This window comes from Atractosteus spatula, chromosome 14 (genome assembly GCF_055471065.1).
Source record: "Atractosteus spatula isolate fAtrSpa1 chromosome 14, fAtrSpa1.hap1, whole genome shotgun sequence".
Lineage (NCBI taxonomy): Eukaryota > Metazoa > Chordata > Actinopteri > Semionotiformes > Lepisosteidae > Atractosteus > Atractosteus spatula.
In genome coordinates this window covers 31,701,587-31,717,377 of record NC_142719.1, presented here as the reverse complement: position 1 = coordinate 31,717,377, position 15,791 = coordinate 31,701,587, and the positions used below count along the sequence as shown (strand labels likewise).

The 15,791-nt window shown below is 56.9% G+C and overlaps 1 protein-coding gene across 2 annotated transcripts; it reads left to right on the top strand.

Moving 5' to 3' along the window:
* Window positions 1–2,704: 2,704 nt before the first annotated feature.
* On the top strand, window positions 2,705–13,921 carry LOC148821104 (F-box and WD repeat domain-containing 11-B). 2 transcript variants are annotated; one of them, XM_088931601.1, is made up of 14 exons: window positions 2,725–2,817; window positions 5,364–5,465; window positions 7,019–7,081; window positions 7,464–7,683; window positions 7,863–8,049; window positions 8,759–8,849; window positions 8,947–9,084; window positions 9,798–9,916; window positions 10,322–10,571; window positions 11,228–11,346; window positions 11,453–11,563; window positions 11,788–11,866; window positions 12,611–12,780; window positions 12,874–13,921. In XM_088931601.1, the coding sequence occupies exons 1-13, from the start codon at window positions 2,779–2,781 to the stop codon at window positions 12,770–12,772; spliced, it is 1,680 nt and encodes a 559-aa protein (XP_088787727.1). In that variant the 5' UTR covers window positions 2,725–2,778; the 3' UTR covers window positions 12,773–12,780; window positions 12,874–13,921. The 2 variants fall into 2 exon arrangements, with proteins under 2 accessions (XP_088787728.1, XP_088787727.1); XM_088931602.1 differs by lacking the exon at window positions 5,364–5,465 and having other exon boundaries at window positions 2,705–2,817.
* Window positions 13,922–15,791: the final 1,870 nt, after the last annotated feature.

The following is a 15,791-nucleotide window of genomic DNA, read 5'->3' as shown; positions in this document are numbered from 1 at the left end:
ATCCCTGCAGGCCATGGGTGTGTACCCATCGAATTGGGGGTGCTCTCCAGATGTTGATCGATGGAGGGGTGAAGTTGTCTGCAGGACTTCCCCGATGGACGATTGGTTACTGATCCTGCTGCCCTTCCTCAGTTGGCGTGTTGAGGTACAGGGACCCTTGGTGATGAATAGGAGACACGTCTCTTCCAGCAAAACTCTTTTCCACCTGCTCTTCACATTGAGAGGAGCAGATAGGGCTGTAAGCTGGGCTTTCTGGGCTGATGAAAGTGTACTGAGGAGCTGAGGGCTGTACTACAGTTTACTGTAGGTCTGGGCTACACTGGGGGGTGTACTACAGTTTACTGTGGGTCTGGGCTACACTGGGGGGTGTACTACAGTTTACTGTGGGTCTGGGCTACGCTGAGGGCTGTACTACAGTTTACTGTGGGTCTGGGCTACGCTGAGGGCTGTACTACAGTTTACTGTAGATCTGGGCTACGCTGAGGGCTGTACTACAGTTTACTGAGGGTCTAGGCTTCACTGGGGACTGAACTACAGTTTACTGTGGGTCTGGGCTACGCTGAGGGCTGTACTACAGTTTACTGAGGGTCTGGGCTACACTGAGGGCTGTACTACAGTTTACTGTAGGTCTGGGCTACGCTGAGGGCTGTACTACAGTTTACTGAGGGTCTAGGCTTCACTGGGGACTGAACTACAGTTTACTGAAGGTCTGGGCTACGCTGAGGGCTGTACTACAGTTTACTGAGGATCTGGGCTACGCTGAGGGCTGTACTACAGTTTACTGTGGGTCTGGGCTACACTGAGGGCTGTACTACAGTTTACTGAGGGTCTAGGCTTCACTGGGGACTGAACTACAGTTTACTGAGGGTCTGGGCTACGCTGAGGGCTGTACTACAGTTTACTGTGGGTCTGTGCTACACAAGGAAGGAGGGCAGGTGTACTGATGTTTGTGACAGATTGTGGAGGCAGACTGTAAGGGGCTGTGTACTGATGGTTACACCTGTGCTTTTCATTGCTTGTAACTCATGGTCGTGGGGATGCCGTCTCTGTGCTGGTACAGGCATGCCTCATCACTCATCACTCATCACTCATCACTTCAGAAGAACCACAGATCATGCAGGTGTTAGGACTGGTGTTCGACTGAAGGGTGAAACCTGCCCAAGAACGCTGAGTTATTACCTGTTCAAACTGTCAGACTTCGTCCACCATAACCATCCCAATTTGCCTGGAGCTTTGCTGGTCTTTGACTTTTTTGGGGATGAACCCTGAGTTTCAGAGACTCTCCACCTGATACACATTCATGCTGAATATATTTCGGGCTCCTCCCAATTACTCTGTAAAATTGATCTGCTAGACCACAGTCCTTTGAGTAGAAATGGCTACGAGGGGGACAAAAGAAAGGTTTAGGTTTTTGGTGAACTGGGTGCCTGGATGTGTTTTGTCCTGCACTGTAATGCTGCTGTATGAAATGAACTAATAGTGTCTTTGCTGTATTCTGACTGAGCTTATTTAGGTTCCTACTTAACTCGGTTCCAGCTGTGGAAGATCTTGACTGCAGGTGCTGGATTTGATCACGGATCGACACGTCATACCAAAGCCGATTCTATCCCTCCATTGTCTCACCACTTCCTCCAACGCGGGGTCACAGGGGAACTGGAACCCATGTTGGCAAGCAGTGGGCACAGGGCAGGTACACCCTGGCCAGGATGCCAGTGCAGGGCACAGATACACTGACACCGGTGGCAATTTTGCCAGAAGTCAGCCTCCCAGCATGTCTTACAGGGAGGGTGGGAGGAACACACAACCTCAGTGCTAACAACTGCACACCCATACTGCCCCAAAGCTGATTCCAAGACATCTCGCTTAGTTGGAATTTGTGTTTTGCTCATGTTTCATATTCCTTCTTGCTACTCCACCCCCCTTATCGCTGTAATTCTTTGCTTTTCGTTTCCGTGTGGGAAGCGTGGCTACAGTCATCAGCGTGGCCAGTCCTGGCCAGGACAGCAGGGACTGGGCCCCCACCGCAGTCCGAGAGCAGCAGGGAAGCTCGGTTGTAGAGAGCTGGAGTACCCCGGGTCCCTGGGGCTCTGCCAGCGGTGTAAGAAGAGTGGCGCAGGGAGGGAGCTGCTTTGTCTGGTGTGACAGCTTCATGATTCCAGAGCCCTGGTGAGGCTAGTCTTGTAGCACGCCCTAAATCAGGGAGCCCCCCCCCAACACAGTACCCCAGTACCTCAGGGTTCACAGCACAGTACCCCAGCTCCTGTCACCCCAATCCCTCAGGATTCACAGCACAGTAACCCGGCTGAGGTCACCCCAATCCCTCAGGGTTCACAGTACCCCAAGTGGAGCCTCCACAATCATTTGGGGTTTACAATACAGTCCCCCAGCCCCGGTCACGACTTTTTACGCTGTGTAACGTCGAATAATGCTACTACGTCGATGTGTGTGTGTGAAAGACGTCGATTATGAGAAATTTCCAGCTTTCACGTCGACTTGTCTGAACTCAATGGCTGCCACAACTGACTATGGCGGGTCTCGGCTTCACTGATGCCCAAAGCACAATCGAAAGCCAGCCCAGGATTGGCCACTACCGCAGAGGGGAACCAAAGAGGGGGGAGGCGAGAGACTTAGAAAGAGGTTCTACCGCCCCGCCCACTCCCCCCCCCACGACAGCTGCGCAATGACGTTGATGACGTCAGGGCCTCGGGCGGGGGCGGCGTGCGCAGTGACGCAGGGCTGGGTTTCCATTTTCGCAGCGAGTTTCGGGGGAACAACAACATGGAGCCGGACATGGAGGACAAGAGCCTGGAGCTGATGGTGAGTGGGGTCGGGAGAGCGCCGCTCCCCACGGGCGTGGGCATAGCAAGGGGACGGCTCCGGTCCCGGAGGGAAGAAGGATCGCGATCGAGGTAGCGAGGGGGCAGATCGGCCTAGATGGGGGAGAGAGAGGCGGAGGAGGCGGCGGCGATGGTGGTGAGGGAGGGGGGTCAGGCATAGAGGCACAGGGCCCGAGAGGTCGAGATAGTCGAAGAGTTTTCACCCCGCTTTTCGGGGTCTGAGCGCGACCAGGGCGAGAGAGAGAGCAGAGAGTTCGCCTTGCGGGCCGAGCGTCAGGGCCGGGTCTCGACTGCGCCACAGGGGCCTGGGCTCCGGCCCGGGCCAGCACGGAGAGGGAGGGAGCCGGGCTGCGAGTGAAGGCGACCCCGCACAGACGCGACAGGCCGCTCGCCGGCAGGCGGCCTCCGCACGGCCTCGTCGCGACTCGCCGGGGCCCGCCCGTGGCCCCTGCGCGGCCGGGCGGCGGGGTTGGAGACGGAGACGCGGCCCAGTCGCCGCGTCGTAGGAGGAAGTGTGGGACGCGGAACCGGGTCGCGGAGTTCGGGCCTGTCCGTCTGGCCGGGATCGGCTCTCGCTCCCACAGCCCGAGGTACTCGATCCAGTCGCGGCGACCGGAGGACACTCCTCGGTAGCCGAAGTCGGGTTGTCGCCTGTGGATGTGGTCGAGAGAGCGCTGGTTCGCGTCTTGGCTCATTGGTCTGTGACTGGGTCAGGGGCGTTGGTTTGTGTGGCAGTGCGTGTTCGCTTCTGTGTGGGTCGGCTGTCTGTGGGACTTGCCTTGTGTGTGTCTGTGAATTTGTGGATGGAGGGCGTTAGTGTGTTTAGGGACATTTGTAGAAAAATTAAAAATATCCAGATATCCTGCTTCTGAACATTACTGTTCTAGTCCAGAGATGAGATGGCTTTCTCTGGCTGTGGATCATTTCCTGTTGTCTAAATGTTTAGTTGTAGTGTCTGTGCCACTATATTTCACAGTCATGACTGAAGGAGAGTATACAGTATTTTTTATTCTGACTCCTAGCAGAGTGATCCACTCCAGGCTTTGCAGCGCTGTCAGTCACACTCCCAGTGCACAGCAGTCTGATCCACTCCAGGCTTTGCAGCGCTGTCAGTCACACTCCCAGTGCACAGCAGTCTGATCCACTCCAGGCTTTACAGTGCTGTCAGTCACACTCCCAGTGCACAGCAGTCTGATCCACTCCAGGCTTTGCAGCGCTGTCAGTCACACTCCCAGTGCACAGCAGTCTGATCCACTCCAGGCTTTACAGTGCTGTCAGTCACACTCCCAGTGCACAGCAGTCTGATCCACTCCAGGCTTTACAGTGCTGTCAGTCACACTCCCAGTGCACAGCAGTCTGATCCACTCCAGGCTTTACACTGCTGTCAATCTCACTCCCACTTTGCTGTTATCTCTTTTCTATCCATCCATTCTGATGTGGACTGTTTGGAGGCCTAGGTCCAGAATCCAGCTCCTTTTACCGGTCGTAAAATCAACAGCCGATCCTCTAAAAAGCCCTGCCCAAGAAATCTGAAGGAAACCAGTTGAACATTCGGGACACTGTTGGCCATTACCATACATGATTGTGCTGTTCCCACCATGTAACAGAATGCAGACGACGCTCATATGTGTTTGTTCTACTTTAACCTGGTACCGGCTGGAAGAGGATGGGCTCCCCCTTCTGAGCCTTGGTTCCTCTCAAGGTACCTTCCTACTTTAGTCTGAGGGAGTTTTTCCTTGGCACCATCGCCTTGGGCTTGCTCGCTTGGGGTTCAGGCCCGGAAATCTGTAAAGCTGCTTTGTGACAATGTCCATTGTAAAAGGCGCTATACAAATTACACTGAATTGACTGAGTCTGGCGGGTGAGACTGTCCTGCACTGCCGGTCTGTCGTCTCGCACACAGGCTGGGCTCAGCCCCTGGCCCCGGCAGGGGCCGTGTGAAGTGTTGCCCTGCTCCTGGGGGCTCCCTCGCTGTGGTCAGCCGTGGCAGGACTTGCCCTGTGCCTGGGGGTCTGTGGTGCTCGTGGGGGGGGTTCGAGAGCGGTGTCTGAGCAGCGCCGGGGTGAGCTTGTGCTTCAGAGCAGCTGCGCCTCTGGGCGAGGGCGGGGGTCCGAGCGTGATTAGAGAGGCAGGGGGAGCTCCCTGTCGCTTGAGAGGGAGACACAGTGGGCACAGAGCCGGCCACTCGCCCCCTTCCTCTGCCACTCTGGAGCACAGCACGTGACTGTAGCCTTTGCTCTCTGGCTTCACCAGCTAATTCGTCCACTGCTCATTCTAGCAGTGCTCCTGCTCTCCCCCTCTCCTCCTCCTCTCTTCACTTTACCAGCTCTCTCTCTCTTTCCACTTCTTCCCCTCTTTGTCGGATTCTCATCCCTGTCTCGGTGCGCGTGGCGGCGCTTGGCGTGCGTGTGAGGCAGTGCTGTGTGTGGGTCGGTGTGCGTGGGTGAGAGAGAGATTGTGGCTCCTAATGGCTGTTTCTCACTCCCTCCCCTTCTCTCTCTCTCTCTCTCTCTCTCTCTCTCGCAGTGCTCAGTGCCCCGCTCTCTCTGGTTGAGTTGCTCCTCGGTGGCAGAGAGTTTGTGTGCACTGAGGTGCCTGCGGAGCATGCCCAGTGTCCCGGGTCTCCAGGTGCCCGTCTTACTTCCTCTCGTGGGTGGGGCTGGCAGCCGCTCCTCCCACTGTGGGCGGGGCCTCTGGGCCGCACTGGGCGTGGCCAGGATTGCCTGCCGCAGGGCTCCCGCGCAGACTGTACTGAGGGAGCCTAGAAGCAAGTTTGGTCAATCCGAGCGCTTCTCAACTGCCTGTGTCAATGTTGAAAAGGGGATGGAGAATGAAATCTCCAGCCCCTGGCCTGGCAGTTGCAGCCTCAGTCCCAGTGCACAGCAGTCTGATCCACTCCGGGATTTACCAGCTCAAGGGCTTTGATTTAGAAGGGCTGGAGGTCTTAAGCTCACTGCCTTGTTCAGTGTCTGCTTGCACAGATGTGTGGGGATGCAGTAATGTGCATCAGACCTGCCCTCTGCCCCCCCATGTCTTCAGTACAGTTTTAATCTGGCAGTGCTGGCATATCCTGGTGGGGCCCCAACTGCTGCGCACCTGGGCGTCCCGTTTCCTCCTGGTCAACTGAGGACTGTCGTACCCAGGCCAGACCAGCAGGTCCCCCCCCCCCCCCCCCCCGCCCCACCGTGGGTTAGCAGACATGGAAGTGAAGCGTCCCGCTTCCTTTCTAGCCCGACAGGAAGAGCTGGTGCCGGAGCCCTGCGGCTGGCCGACACCAGGGGGCGCCGTGGTGCGGCAGGAGGCAGGCGGCTGCCTGCCCGGGTGTTCGTGTGCATGTGTGCCTGCTGCCTGGCTCCGTCCGTCTGCCCGTCTGCCTGCGGCTTCTGTCTGTGTGCTGCTCTGTGACCGCTCCCTCCCTTCCACCCCCCCCTCACCCCCCACCCACCACAGACACAGGGGGGAATCCTGGGAAACTCATGGGGAGAAGCACCTGGCCGCGCAGGTGGGATCGTTTGCGAGGCTGGAGCTCCCATGATGCTCTCACCGTCCGGTTCGGCGGGGGGCTGTACAGCGGCTCGTGAAGCAGCTCATCCTTCTGATCTAGCTAGCCAGGCAGGAAGCTGAAGCCTTGGTCCGCACGTTCATCCTCTGCCTTTTGTCCTCCCTGTTTCGAGTGTGGCCGTCGATGTCGTTGGCTCGGTGGCGATGTAACGGGTTCTCCAGGTGTAGCTAACGGGATCGTTAGAAATCGTGCCCCCACAGCAGATCTTCTCGCCCAGGGCTGCAGATCCCGGCTGCCCGGAGCTGCGAGCGAAAGAGAGGGGGTTGTGCGTCTTGCGCGGTGTGTGTGTGTGTGTCTGAGAGCGCGTGGGGTTTTGAGCGGTGCGGTACTGGAGATGACCACCTGGGGGTGCCAGAGAAAGGGAGAGAGAGGGTGGGGGATGAGGAAGAGAGCGAGCCATTTGCTCCGCACCTGCAGGCTACGCTGACACGACTGTCCGTCACTCTCCAGACTCTCTCTCTGCCCTGTGTCTGTGCCTGTGGTCTGAGATGTAGAGCCCCCCACCCCCACCCCTTCTCCCTCCCATCCCAACCTCATCCTCCTGCTGTGACAGCGCCTCCCTCTTTCCCATTTTTCTCCGCTTTGACTCAGTCACCCTGCTTCTCTCTCTTGGTTTCAGAACACCTCTGTGATGGAGTCTCAGAATGAAGACCTTTCCCCAAAGAAGACGACTGTGTTCAAGGTTTGTGGACGGGGTCGGGCCACACCGGGGCGGATGGGCTTCTGGATTGGCTGGAGGTGTGGGTGGGGGGGGTTTGACCTGTCGGTCTCACTCCCGGGTTGGGGAGGGGGGGGGTGCTGGACTGATCAGGGTGGTCTTTCACTTGTGGAGGAGTGTGGGGAGATGGTTCAGAGTTGCCCTCCCCTTGTGGAGGGGGGTGGGGGGGGGAGGACAGATCAGGGTTGCCTTCCCCTTTGTTCTGGGGGGGGGTGGACTGATCGGGGCCGCCCCCCCCCTGCGCGGGGTGGCTGGGCCGATCGGGGGGGCCGCCTTCCCCTTGGGTTGAGAGTCAGAGAGTTGAGTCTGTGATGCTTTCTGTCGCTTTCTCTTCCCGCCTCTCTAGATTAGTAACGGGCCGGTGACGGGTTCCAGGAAGCGCCCCTCCGAGGGGAACTATGAGAAGGAGAAGGACGTGTGTATCCAGCTGTTTGACCAGTGGTCCGAGGCCGACCAGGTTGAGTTCGTCGAGCACCTAATCTCCCGCATGTGTCACTACCAGCACGGGCACATCAACTCCTACCTCAAGCCCATGTTACAGAGGGACTTCATCACTGCGCTGCCCGGTACGTACCTGCGCTGATGCCCTCCGATGGCTTGTGACGCGCTGCACCGCTGCTTTCCGAGCGTGATGCACTGAAAAGCACCAAGGGACACGAGGGAATGAACTGATCAGCTTGTGACTCAAGCCCCTGTGAGCCTTCCTCTCTGTGTGTACTCACTCTTCCTTCTCTCCTCCATCCAGCCCAGGGTCTGGACCACATAGCGGAGAACATCCTGTCGTTCCTGGATGCCCGGTCGCTGTGCGCGGCCGAGCTGGTGTGTAAGGAATGGCAGCGAGTCATCTCGGAGGGCATGCTGTGGAAGAAGCTGATCGAACGCATGGTCAGGACAGACCCCCTCTGGAAGGGGCTCTCCGAGAGGCACCAGTGGTGAGGGACTCCTTTGTCATGCTGTCCTGCTGATTGTGCCCCACTGACTCGGTGGCTGTGCCTCTCTGCCTCGCTGTCCTGGTGATTGTGCCCCACTGACTCGGTGGCTGTGCCTCTCTGCCTCGCTCTCCTGGTGATTGTGCCCCACTGACTCGGTGGCTGTGCCTCTCTGCCTCGCTGTCCTGGTGATTGTGCCCCACTGACTCGGTGGCTGTGCCTCTCTGCCTCGCTCTCCTGGTGATTGTGCCCCACTGACTCGGTGGCTGTGCCTCTCTGCCTCGCTCTCCTGGTGATTGTGCCCCACTGACTCGATGACTGTGCCCCACTGATCTGTCCTGATGATTGTGCCTCACTGACTCAGTGACTGTGGCCCTTTGTCATGCTGTCCTAGTGATTGTGCCTTGCGATCCTGGTGACTATGGCACACTGACTCCGTAACAGTGTTAGTCTGCCATGCTGGCGACTGTACCACACTGACTTAGTGACTGCACCTCTCTGCCATGCTGTCCTAGTGACGGTCTCTGCCTTGTGATCCTGGTGACTGTGCCTCACTGACTTGTGATCCTGGTGACTGTGCCGCTCTGCCTCGCTGTCCTGATGATTGTGCCCCGCTGACTCTGTGACTGTCTCCCTACAATACTCCCTTGTTTACTGCGCCGTGCTGGCTGGTGATCAGACTGACGCTCACTCTGTTCTTCTTGTCCTCTAGGGAGAAGTATCTTTTTAAAAATCGCACAACAGAAGTCCCGCCGAACTCTTACTATCGCTCCTTGTACCCCAAAATCATACAGGACATTGAGGTAACCGTCCAGTCTGCCGCGAGATGCCCTCTCACCCTGTCTGTTTGCACTGGCACACACAGTGAGTCTCCCTGTCCTCCTCCTCCTCCTCCCCCAGACCATCGAGGCGAACTGGCGGTGCGGCCGGCACAACCTGCAGCGCATCCAGTGCCGGTCGGAGAACAGCAAGGGGGTTTACTGTCTGCAGTACGACGACGACAAGATCATTAGCGGCCTGAGGGACAACTCCATCAAGGTCAGAGGGCAGGAGGGAGGAGAGGAATGGGACCGGAGGGGAGGAGGGGGGCAGGGGAGAGGGAGGGGAAGAGGGGGGCCGGGGAGAAGAAGAGGGCCGGAGGGGGGCGGGGGAGAGGGGGGAGAAGAAGAGGGGGTGGGGGAGGAGAAGAAGAGGGGGGCGGGGGAGAGGGAGGAGAAGAAGAGGGGGAGAGGGAGGAGAAGAAGAGGGGGAGAGGGAGGAGAAGAAGAGGGGGAGAGGGAGGAGAAGAAGAGGGGGCGAGGGAGGAGAAGAAGAGGGGGCGAGGGAGGAGGTGGAGGAGAAGAGGGGGGCGGGGGCGGAGAAGAAGAGGGGGCGGGGGAGAGGGAGGAGAAGAAGAGGGGGCGGGGGAGGAGAAGAAAAAGAGGGGGCTGGGGAGGAGAAGAAGAGGGAAGGGGGGCGGGGGAGGAGAAGAGGGGGGCGGGGGAGGAGAAGAAGAGGGGGCGAGGGAGGAGAAGAAGAGGGGGCGGGGGAGAGGGAGGAGAAGAAGAGGGGGGCGGGGGAGGAGAAGAGGGGGGCGGGGGAGAGGGAGAAGAAGAGGGAAGGGGGGAGGTGGAGGAGAAGAGGGGGGCGGGGGAGGAGAAGAGGAGGGAAGGGGGGAGGTGGAGGAGAAGAGGGGGGCGGGTGGAGAGGAGGGAGAGGGAGGATGGCTGCAGACTTTTCTCTCTTGACTGTGCCTGTCTCCCTGTGTGCAGATCTGGGACAAGCAGACTCTGGAGTGCCTGAAGATCCTGACGGGCCACACGGGCTCAGTGCTGTGTCTGCAGTATGACGAGCGGGTCATCGTCACGGGCTCCTCCGACTCCACCGTGCGGTGAGGCCAGGGTGGCGGGTGAACCCTGAGCGACGCGCTCGCACGGCCGCGGCTGGGGCAGATTTATAACCTGCCGGGAATAGAATCGCAGTGTAGCCATCTTAATTAGATGAGCAAATCCAGCTGCTTTGCCTCGTTAAGCAGGAGGATCAGACCTAGAGCTGACCGGTCATCCTGGATGCTCCCCGTTTGAGAGGGTGGCGTGGGTGGGGCTGACCGGTTGGGTGGAGGGGGAGGTGTGGGTGGGGCTGACCGGTCAGGCGGAGGGGGCGGCGTGGGTGGGGTGGGCTGACTGGTCGGGTGGGGAGGGGGCGGCGTGGGTGGGGCTGACCGGAGCCTGAGGTTCTGCTGTGGTCACTCTCGCCACAGGCAGGTCTGATCTATGTCCCCCTCTCTCCTCATCAGCGTGTGGGACGTTAATTCAGGGGAGGTGTTGAACACCCTGATCCACCACAACGAGGCGGTGCTGCACCTGCGCTTCAGTAACGGGCTGATGGTGACCTGCTCCAAGGACCGCTCCATCGCCGTGTGGGACATGGCCTCGCCCACCGACATCAGCCTGCGCCGCGTGCTGGTGGGCCACCGCGCCGCCGTCAACGTGGTGGACTTCGACGACAAGTACATCGTGTCTGCTTCAGGGGACAGGACCATCAAGGTACTGGGGTACAGGGACAGGGGTCAGGGGTACAGGACCTTCAGGGTACAGGGACAGGATTGAATAGGAACATCAAGATGCTGGGGTACAGGACCTTCAGGGTTCTGGGGTACAGGGTGTAATAGGACCATCGAGATGCTGGGGTACAGGGACAGGGGTCAGGGGTACAGGACCTTCAGGGTACTGGGGTACAGGGACAGGGTAGAATAGGACCATCAAGATTCTGGGGTACAGGGACACAGGTACAGGACCTTCAGGGTGCTGGGGTACAGGGACATGGGTACAAGACCTTCAGGGTACAGGTACAGGGTGAAATAGGACCATCAAGATGCTGGGATATAGGGACAGGGGTCAGGTGTACAGGACCTTCAAGGTACCAGGGTACATGGACAGGACATCAGGGGTACAGGACCTTCAAGGTACAGGGACAGGGGGTCGGGGGTACAGGGACAAGAGGGGAACAGGGACAGAGGATCAGGACTGTCAAGAACGGGGGGGGACTCAGGACCACTGTGATACCTGGGGAGGTGGGTCAGAGGAAGGGGGAGAAGGGAGCGAGTTCCCTGGTGAAGAATGGGCTCACTCGGTCAGGTTCTGGGGGGGTTGTGGCTGCGAGGGCGAGGTGAGGTGCTTGATGTGATGGTTTGCTCCCTCAGGTGTGGAGCACCAGCACGTGTGAATTTGTGCGCACTCTGAACGGACACAAGCGAGGCATCGCGTGCTTGCAGTACCGTGACCGGCTGGTGGTCAGCGGCTCCTCGGACAACACCATCCGGTCAGTGTGTCCCTCTGCATCATGTAGATAGTGGACGGTCCCTCACTGTCTGTGTACAGGGCCGTGATGGACGGGGTGGACGGTCCCTCACTCTCTGTCTCTGCAGGCTGTGGGATATCGAGTGTGGGGCCTGTCTTCGGGTACTGGAGGGCCATGAAGAGCTGGTTCGCTGTATTCGCTTCGACAACAAGAGGATCGTCAGCGGAGCCTACGATGGGTGAGCGTCACACACACGCACAGACACCACCTCCTGACACACACACACCGCCTCCTGAGGCTGGCGCCCCGCAGGCACTGCTGCCAATTACTTAACCTCCTCACACCCCAACTCCCCCGGCTCTGACCCCTGACGACACATTTGCTGGCTCCCTGGTCCTCACCTTGACTCACGCTAGCTCTGCCTGTAGGGTGTCTAGTTCCTCTCTCTCCTTCCATCTCCAGGAAGATCAAAGTGTGGGATCTGCAAGCAGCCCTGGACCCCCGTGCCCCAGCCAGCACCCTGTGTCTGCGCACGCTGGTGGTGAGTCTGCCTGTGTCTGTTAATCAATCCCAGGATCTCATCCAGCTTCTTCTGAAAAGAATCCAGGGTATCGGCTTCAACAGTATGGCTGAGCAGTTTGTACCATACCCCCACCACCCTTTGTGTAAAGAAGTGCAATGCAGTTTTCTGCTTTAATGTCTCTTCCCTGTATTTTCCACTGGTGTCCTCTGGGTTATGTCAGCAGACTCTCTATGCCCTGGGGGTGTGGGGGTACAAGCTGACTCTCCGTGCTCTGGCAGTCTGGGGGTGTGGGGGTACGAGCTGACTCTCCGTGCTCTGGCAGTCTGGGGGTGTGGGGGTACGAGCTGACTCTCCGTGCTCTGGCAGTGTCGGGGTACAAGCTGACTCTCCGTGCCCTGGGAGTCTGGGGGTGTGAGGGTACGAGCTGACTCTCCGTGCCCTGGCAGTCTGGGGGTGTGGGGGTACGAGCTGACTCTCCGTGCCCTGGCAGTCTGGGGGTGTGGGGGTACGAGCTGACTCTCCGTGCCCTGGCAGTCTGGGGTGTGGGGGTACGAGCTGACTCTCTGTGCTCTGGCAGTGTGGGGGTACGAGCTGACTCTCCATGCCCTGGCAGTCTGGGGGTGTGGGGGTACGAGCTGACTCTCCGTGCTCTGGCAGTCTGGGGGTGTGGGGGTACGAGCTGACTCTCCGTGCCCTGGCAGTCTGGGGGTGTGGGGGTACGAGCTGACTCTCCCTGGCCTGTCTTCCCTGTCCCTCTCGCAGGAGCACTCCGGCCGTGTCTTCCGGCTGCAGTTCGACGAGTTCCAGATCATCAGCAGCTCCCACGACGACACCATCCTGATCTGGGACTTCCTCAACGTGTCCTCGAACGGCCAGAGCGAGGGGCGGTCGCCGTCCCGCACCTACACCTACATCTCCAGATAGCACGCAAGGTACCCCGAGTCGCTCCCCTGCGCCCCGAAATCACCAGCCTGCCTGCCTGCCTCCACAGGTCCTGCAGTAACTGGCTCTCTGTCTCTCTGCAGGGGGAGCACAGCGAGGGGGTGCGGACTGTTTTTGGGCGCGTGGGACACTGGCTGGCTCTCTCTGGAGCGGAGAGGGGACCTGGGGGTCGGGGTGGGATGGCATGGTTTCCCCGACAGACTCTTGGACATCTATCCCACTGTCCCCTGGGGTCGTCCGCTAAGAGGAGGTGGTTTGGGGAGGGAGGGGGCTGCACCTACCACGGGACATGAACTCACACCCCCCCTCTTCAACGAAGACGTGACCCTGGACCTTTGACCTTTCACCTTTGACCTTGCACCTCCGAAACGATGCAAGGACCTTTTGCCCCCTCCCCTTCCCCTGAGGAACGCCATTCGTCTGTGCGGCACCTGCGGTCCTTCCTGTGGGCTCAACTCCGGCATGAGGCTGAAAGGAGAGAGGACTCTGTGCTCAGCTCTCGGGAGGGCGGGGAGGTGGGGGGGCTGGGGGTCCCCAGACCGGCGCTGCCCTCGCTGGGGCCCCCCTGCGCTCTGGGCAGGACCGATCCTCCTTCTGTACAGTTGACTTTCTTCTCACGAGAAAGAAACCAGACTAGACTAAAAACTGCATGTGAGACAGGAGCTGCCCCTGTCTGTCTTCTCCGCTTTTCTTACTTTTTTATTTCTTGAAAGTTTGTCAATTTCTTTGTAATGTTGAACTAACAAAGATTTGAATTGGTCCCTCATTCTCTTTTTCCTCCTCTCTCCACTATCTGTTTCTCCTGTCCACCTCTCTCTCTCCTGTCCCCTCTTTGTCCACTGTCAATCTCTCCTCACCCTGTCCTGTCCACCTCTCTTCCCTTAATCATGTCTCGCTCTGTCCCCTGTCAGTCTCTCCTCCCTCTGTCCTGTCCCTCTCTGTCCACCTCTTCCCCTCTATAAGGTCCTCTCTGTCTCTGCTTGCCTAGGTTCTGAATGAGCTGTAACGTGAAGCTGCAATTTAGCTGTATACAAAATTGTCTTGTCAAAAATTGTGTTGTATATTGAAATGATTTTTTTAAGAAAAAAGGACTTCTTATTGAAAAGAATAAAGTAATTGACTGTGGAGGAATGCGGAGAGTGTGTAAGAAAGTGAGCCTACCTTCCCACACAGAGATGAACCAGTCACGCACCACCTGCGGAAAAGGCAGCCTGGTTTTTATTGGTGAAGCTTGGGGTGGTCACCTGTGGTCCTGTTTAATTAGTACCAGCTGCTTCTCCTGGGAATTAGTCCGGCTAACAATGATCAGCAAGCAACCAACTGCTTTTCCCGGAAATCAGTCCAGCACCGGAGATCCCCTTCTCCAGGAGGTCATAGCTGTTGCAGACTTAAAGGGGGGGGGGGTGTTGTCTGAATCCTGTGATGCAGTCGCTGTTTTAGAGTAGCTCTGGCCTTTCCTGTGTTGTAAGTCTACAAAGAGCTACTGCTGGGCCTCTTCACTGGGAATCTCCTGCCTGTTTCACCTCCTCATGCTCTGTGCAGCAGTGCTGCTGTTGGCCACTTGGGGGCAGTGAAGTGTGAGCTAGCACACCTTGAGCAAGGGGCCCTGAAGCCTCTTGCCTCTTCAGCCCATACAGTTTTCTCTGTATAGCGCCTCTCCCTGGAATAACAGGGCTCTGCTCACGGCTAGACTGCAGTACATCTCCCCAAGAAACCCGGAACCCCGATAGTGAGTCGGAGCTCGGAATCTACAGGCGTTTGCACTTCCTCCAACACGGCCGCTGTCCTTGGCTGGCGGGAATGTCAGGAATCCTGGGACAGATGAGGGCTCTGCCCTGCCTCTCCGTCTCTAGTACATTTGTATCAGTTCGTATTGTACCAAGCTCTTCACATTTTGTGTATTAGTGTGCACTAGTGCTTCACTGTGTCCATTACAGTGTAGGACTGCTTTACTGTTTGTGTTTTTCTGTGCATTTGCGTCGTGAGATTGTTCCATGCTCCTACAACCCTTTGTGTAAAGAAAGTGCCTCCTGTTCTCAGTTTTAAATGCTCTTCCTTGTTTCCACTTGTTCACCTTGTATTTCAGTGCTTGTGTTGAGGAAATCATCTTTTATTCCTTTGAGGAGTTTTGTGTATCATGTCCCTTCCTCGTCTTCACTAAGAGTCAAAAGGTTCAGTTCCTTCAGCCTTCAGATTTCTTTGAATCTCAGAACATAGCAGTTTGCTCTTTTCAGATTCCTGAGCAGTAATATCTTTTGCTCATCAGTCGCCAAAACCAGGCCTAATATTCTAGATGAGGTTATTTTAGTATGTTTTATAGTTAAATTATTAGAATTAAATTAATTCTTTATTTTAAATTGGATATCTTAATATTTTGTTTGCCTTTTTAATCCCTGCCCACATTGCCTGGAAGTTATAAGTGATGTGTCAGCAGATACACCCAAGTCTTTGTAAGTAGTCCCTTCAATCTTTTTCCATTTTTCATTTAGTTTTTATAATTTATGCTTCAGATACCTGCAGTTTAAACTCTGCTCTTGTCTAAATTTGTTCAGTCTGACGGTATTGCTCCAGCAGTGCCAGACTCTGTTCTGTGGGCGACTGCAGGCCCAGGTCATCCGCAAAGAGCAGGAACTTGATCTCTGTGTCGGGAAGTGTGAGGCCACAAGCTGCAGACAGTTATTGTCAATAACACACTGGCACATATGCAGCAACACTGAGACACAATGACACACTCGCAGGGTCCCAGGGACTAACTGAGCCACTTGAAGTGACACTGAGACACAATTGCACAGTTTTAGAGACTTGTATGTATGCAGAGACACACATCTACCGATGTAGAAATGTCCTTAATGTAAAAATTATTGTACTGTAGTAGCTTTAGTAACAGTGTAGTAATAAGCGATTGAATAGTTCAATATGAGTGGCTTTGAAATACTGTACTTGTACAACAGCAGTAGGTGTTGTAATAATTGTACACTACCAGCAGGTGGTGCCATTTATA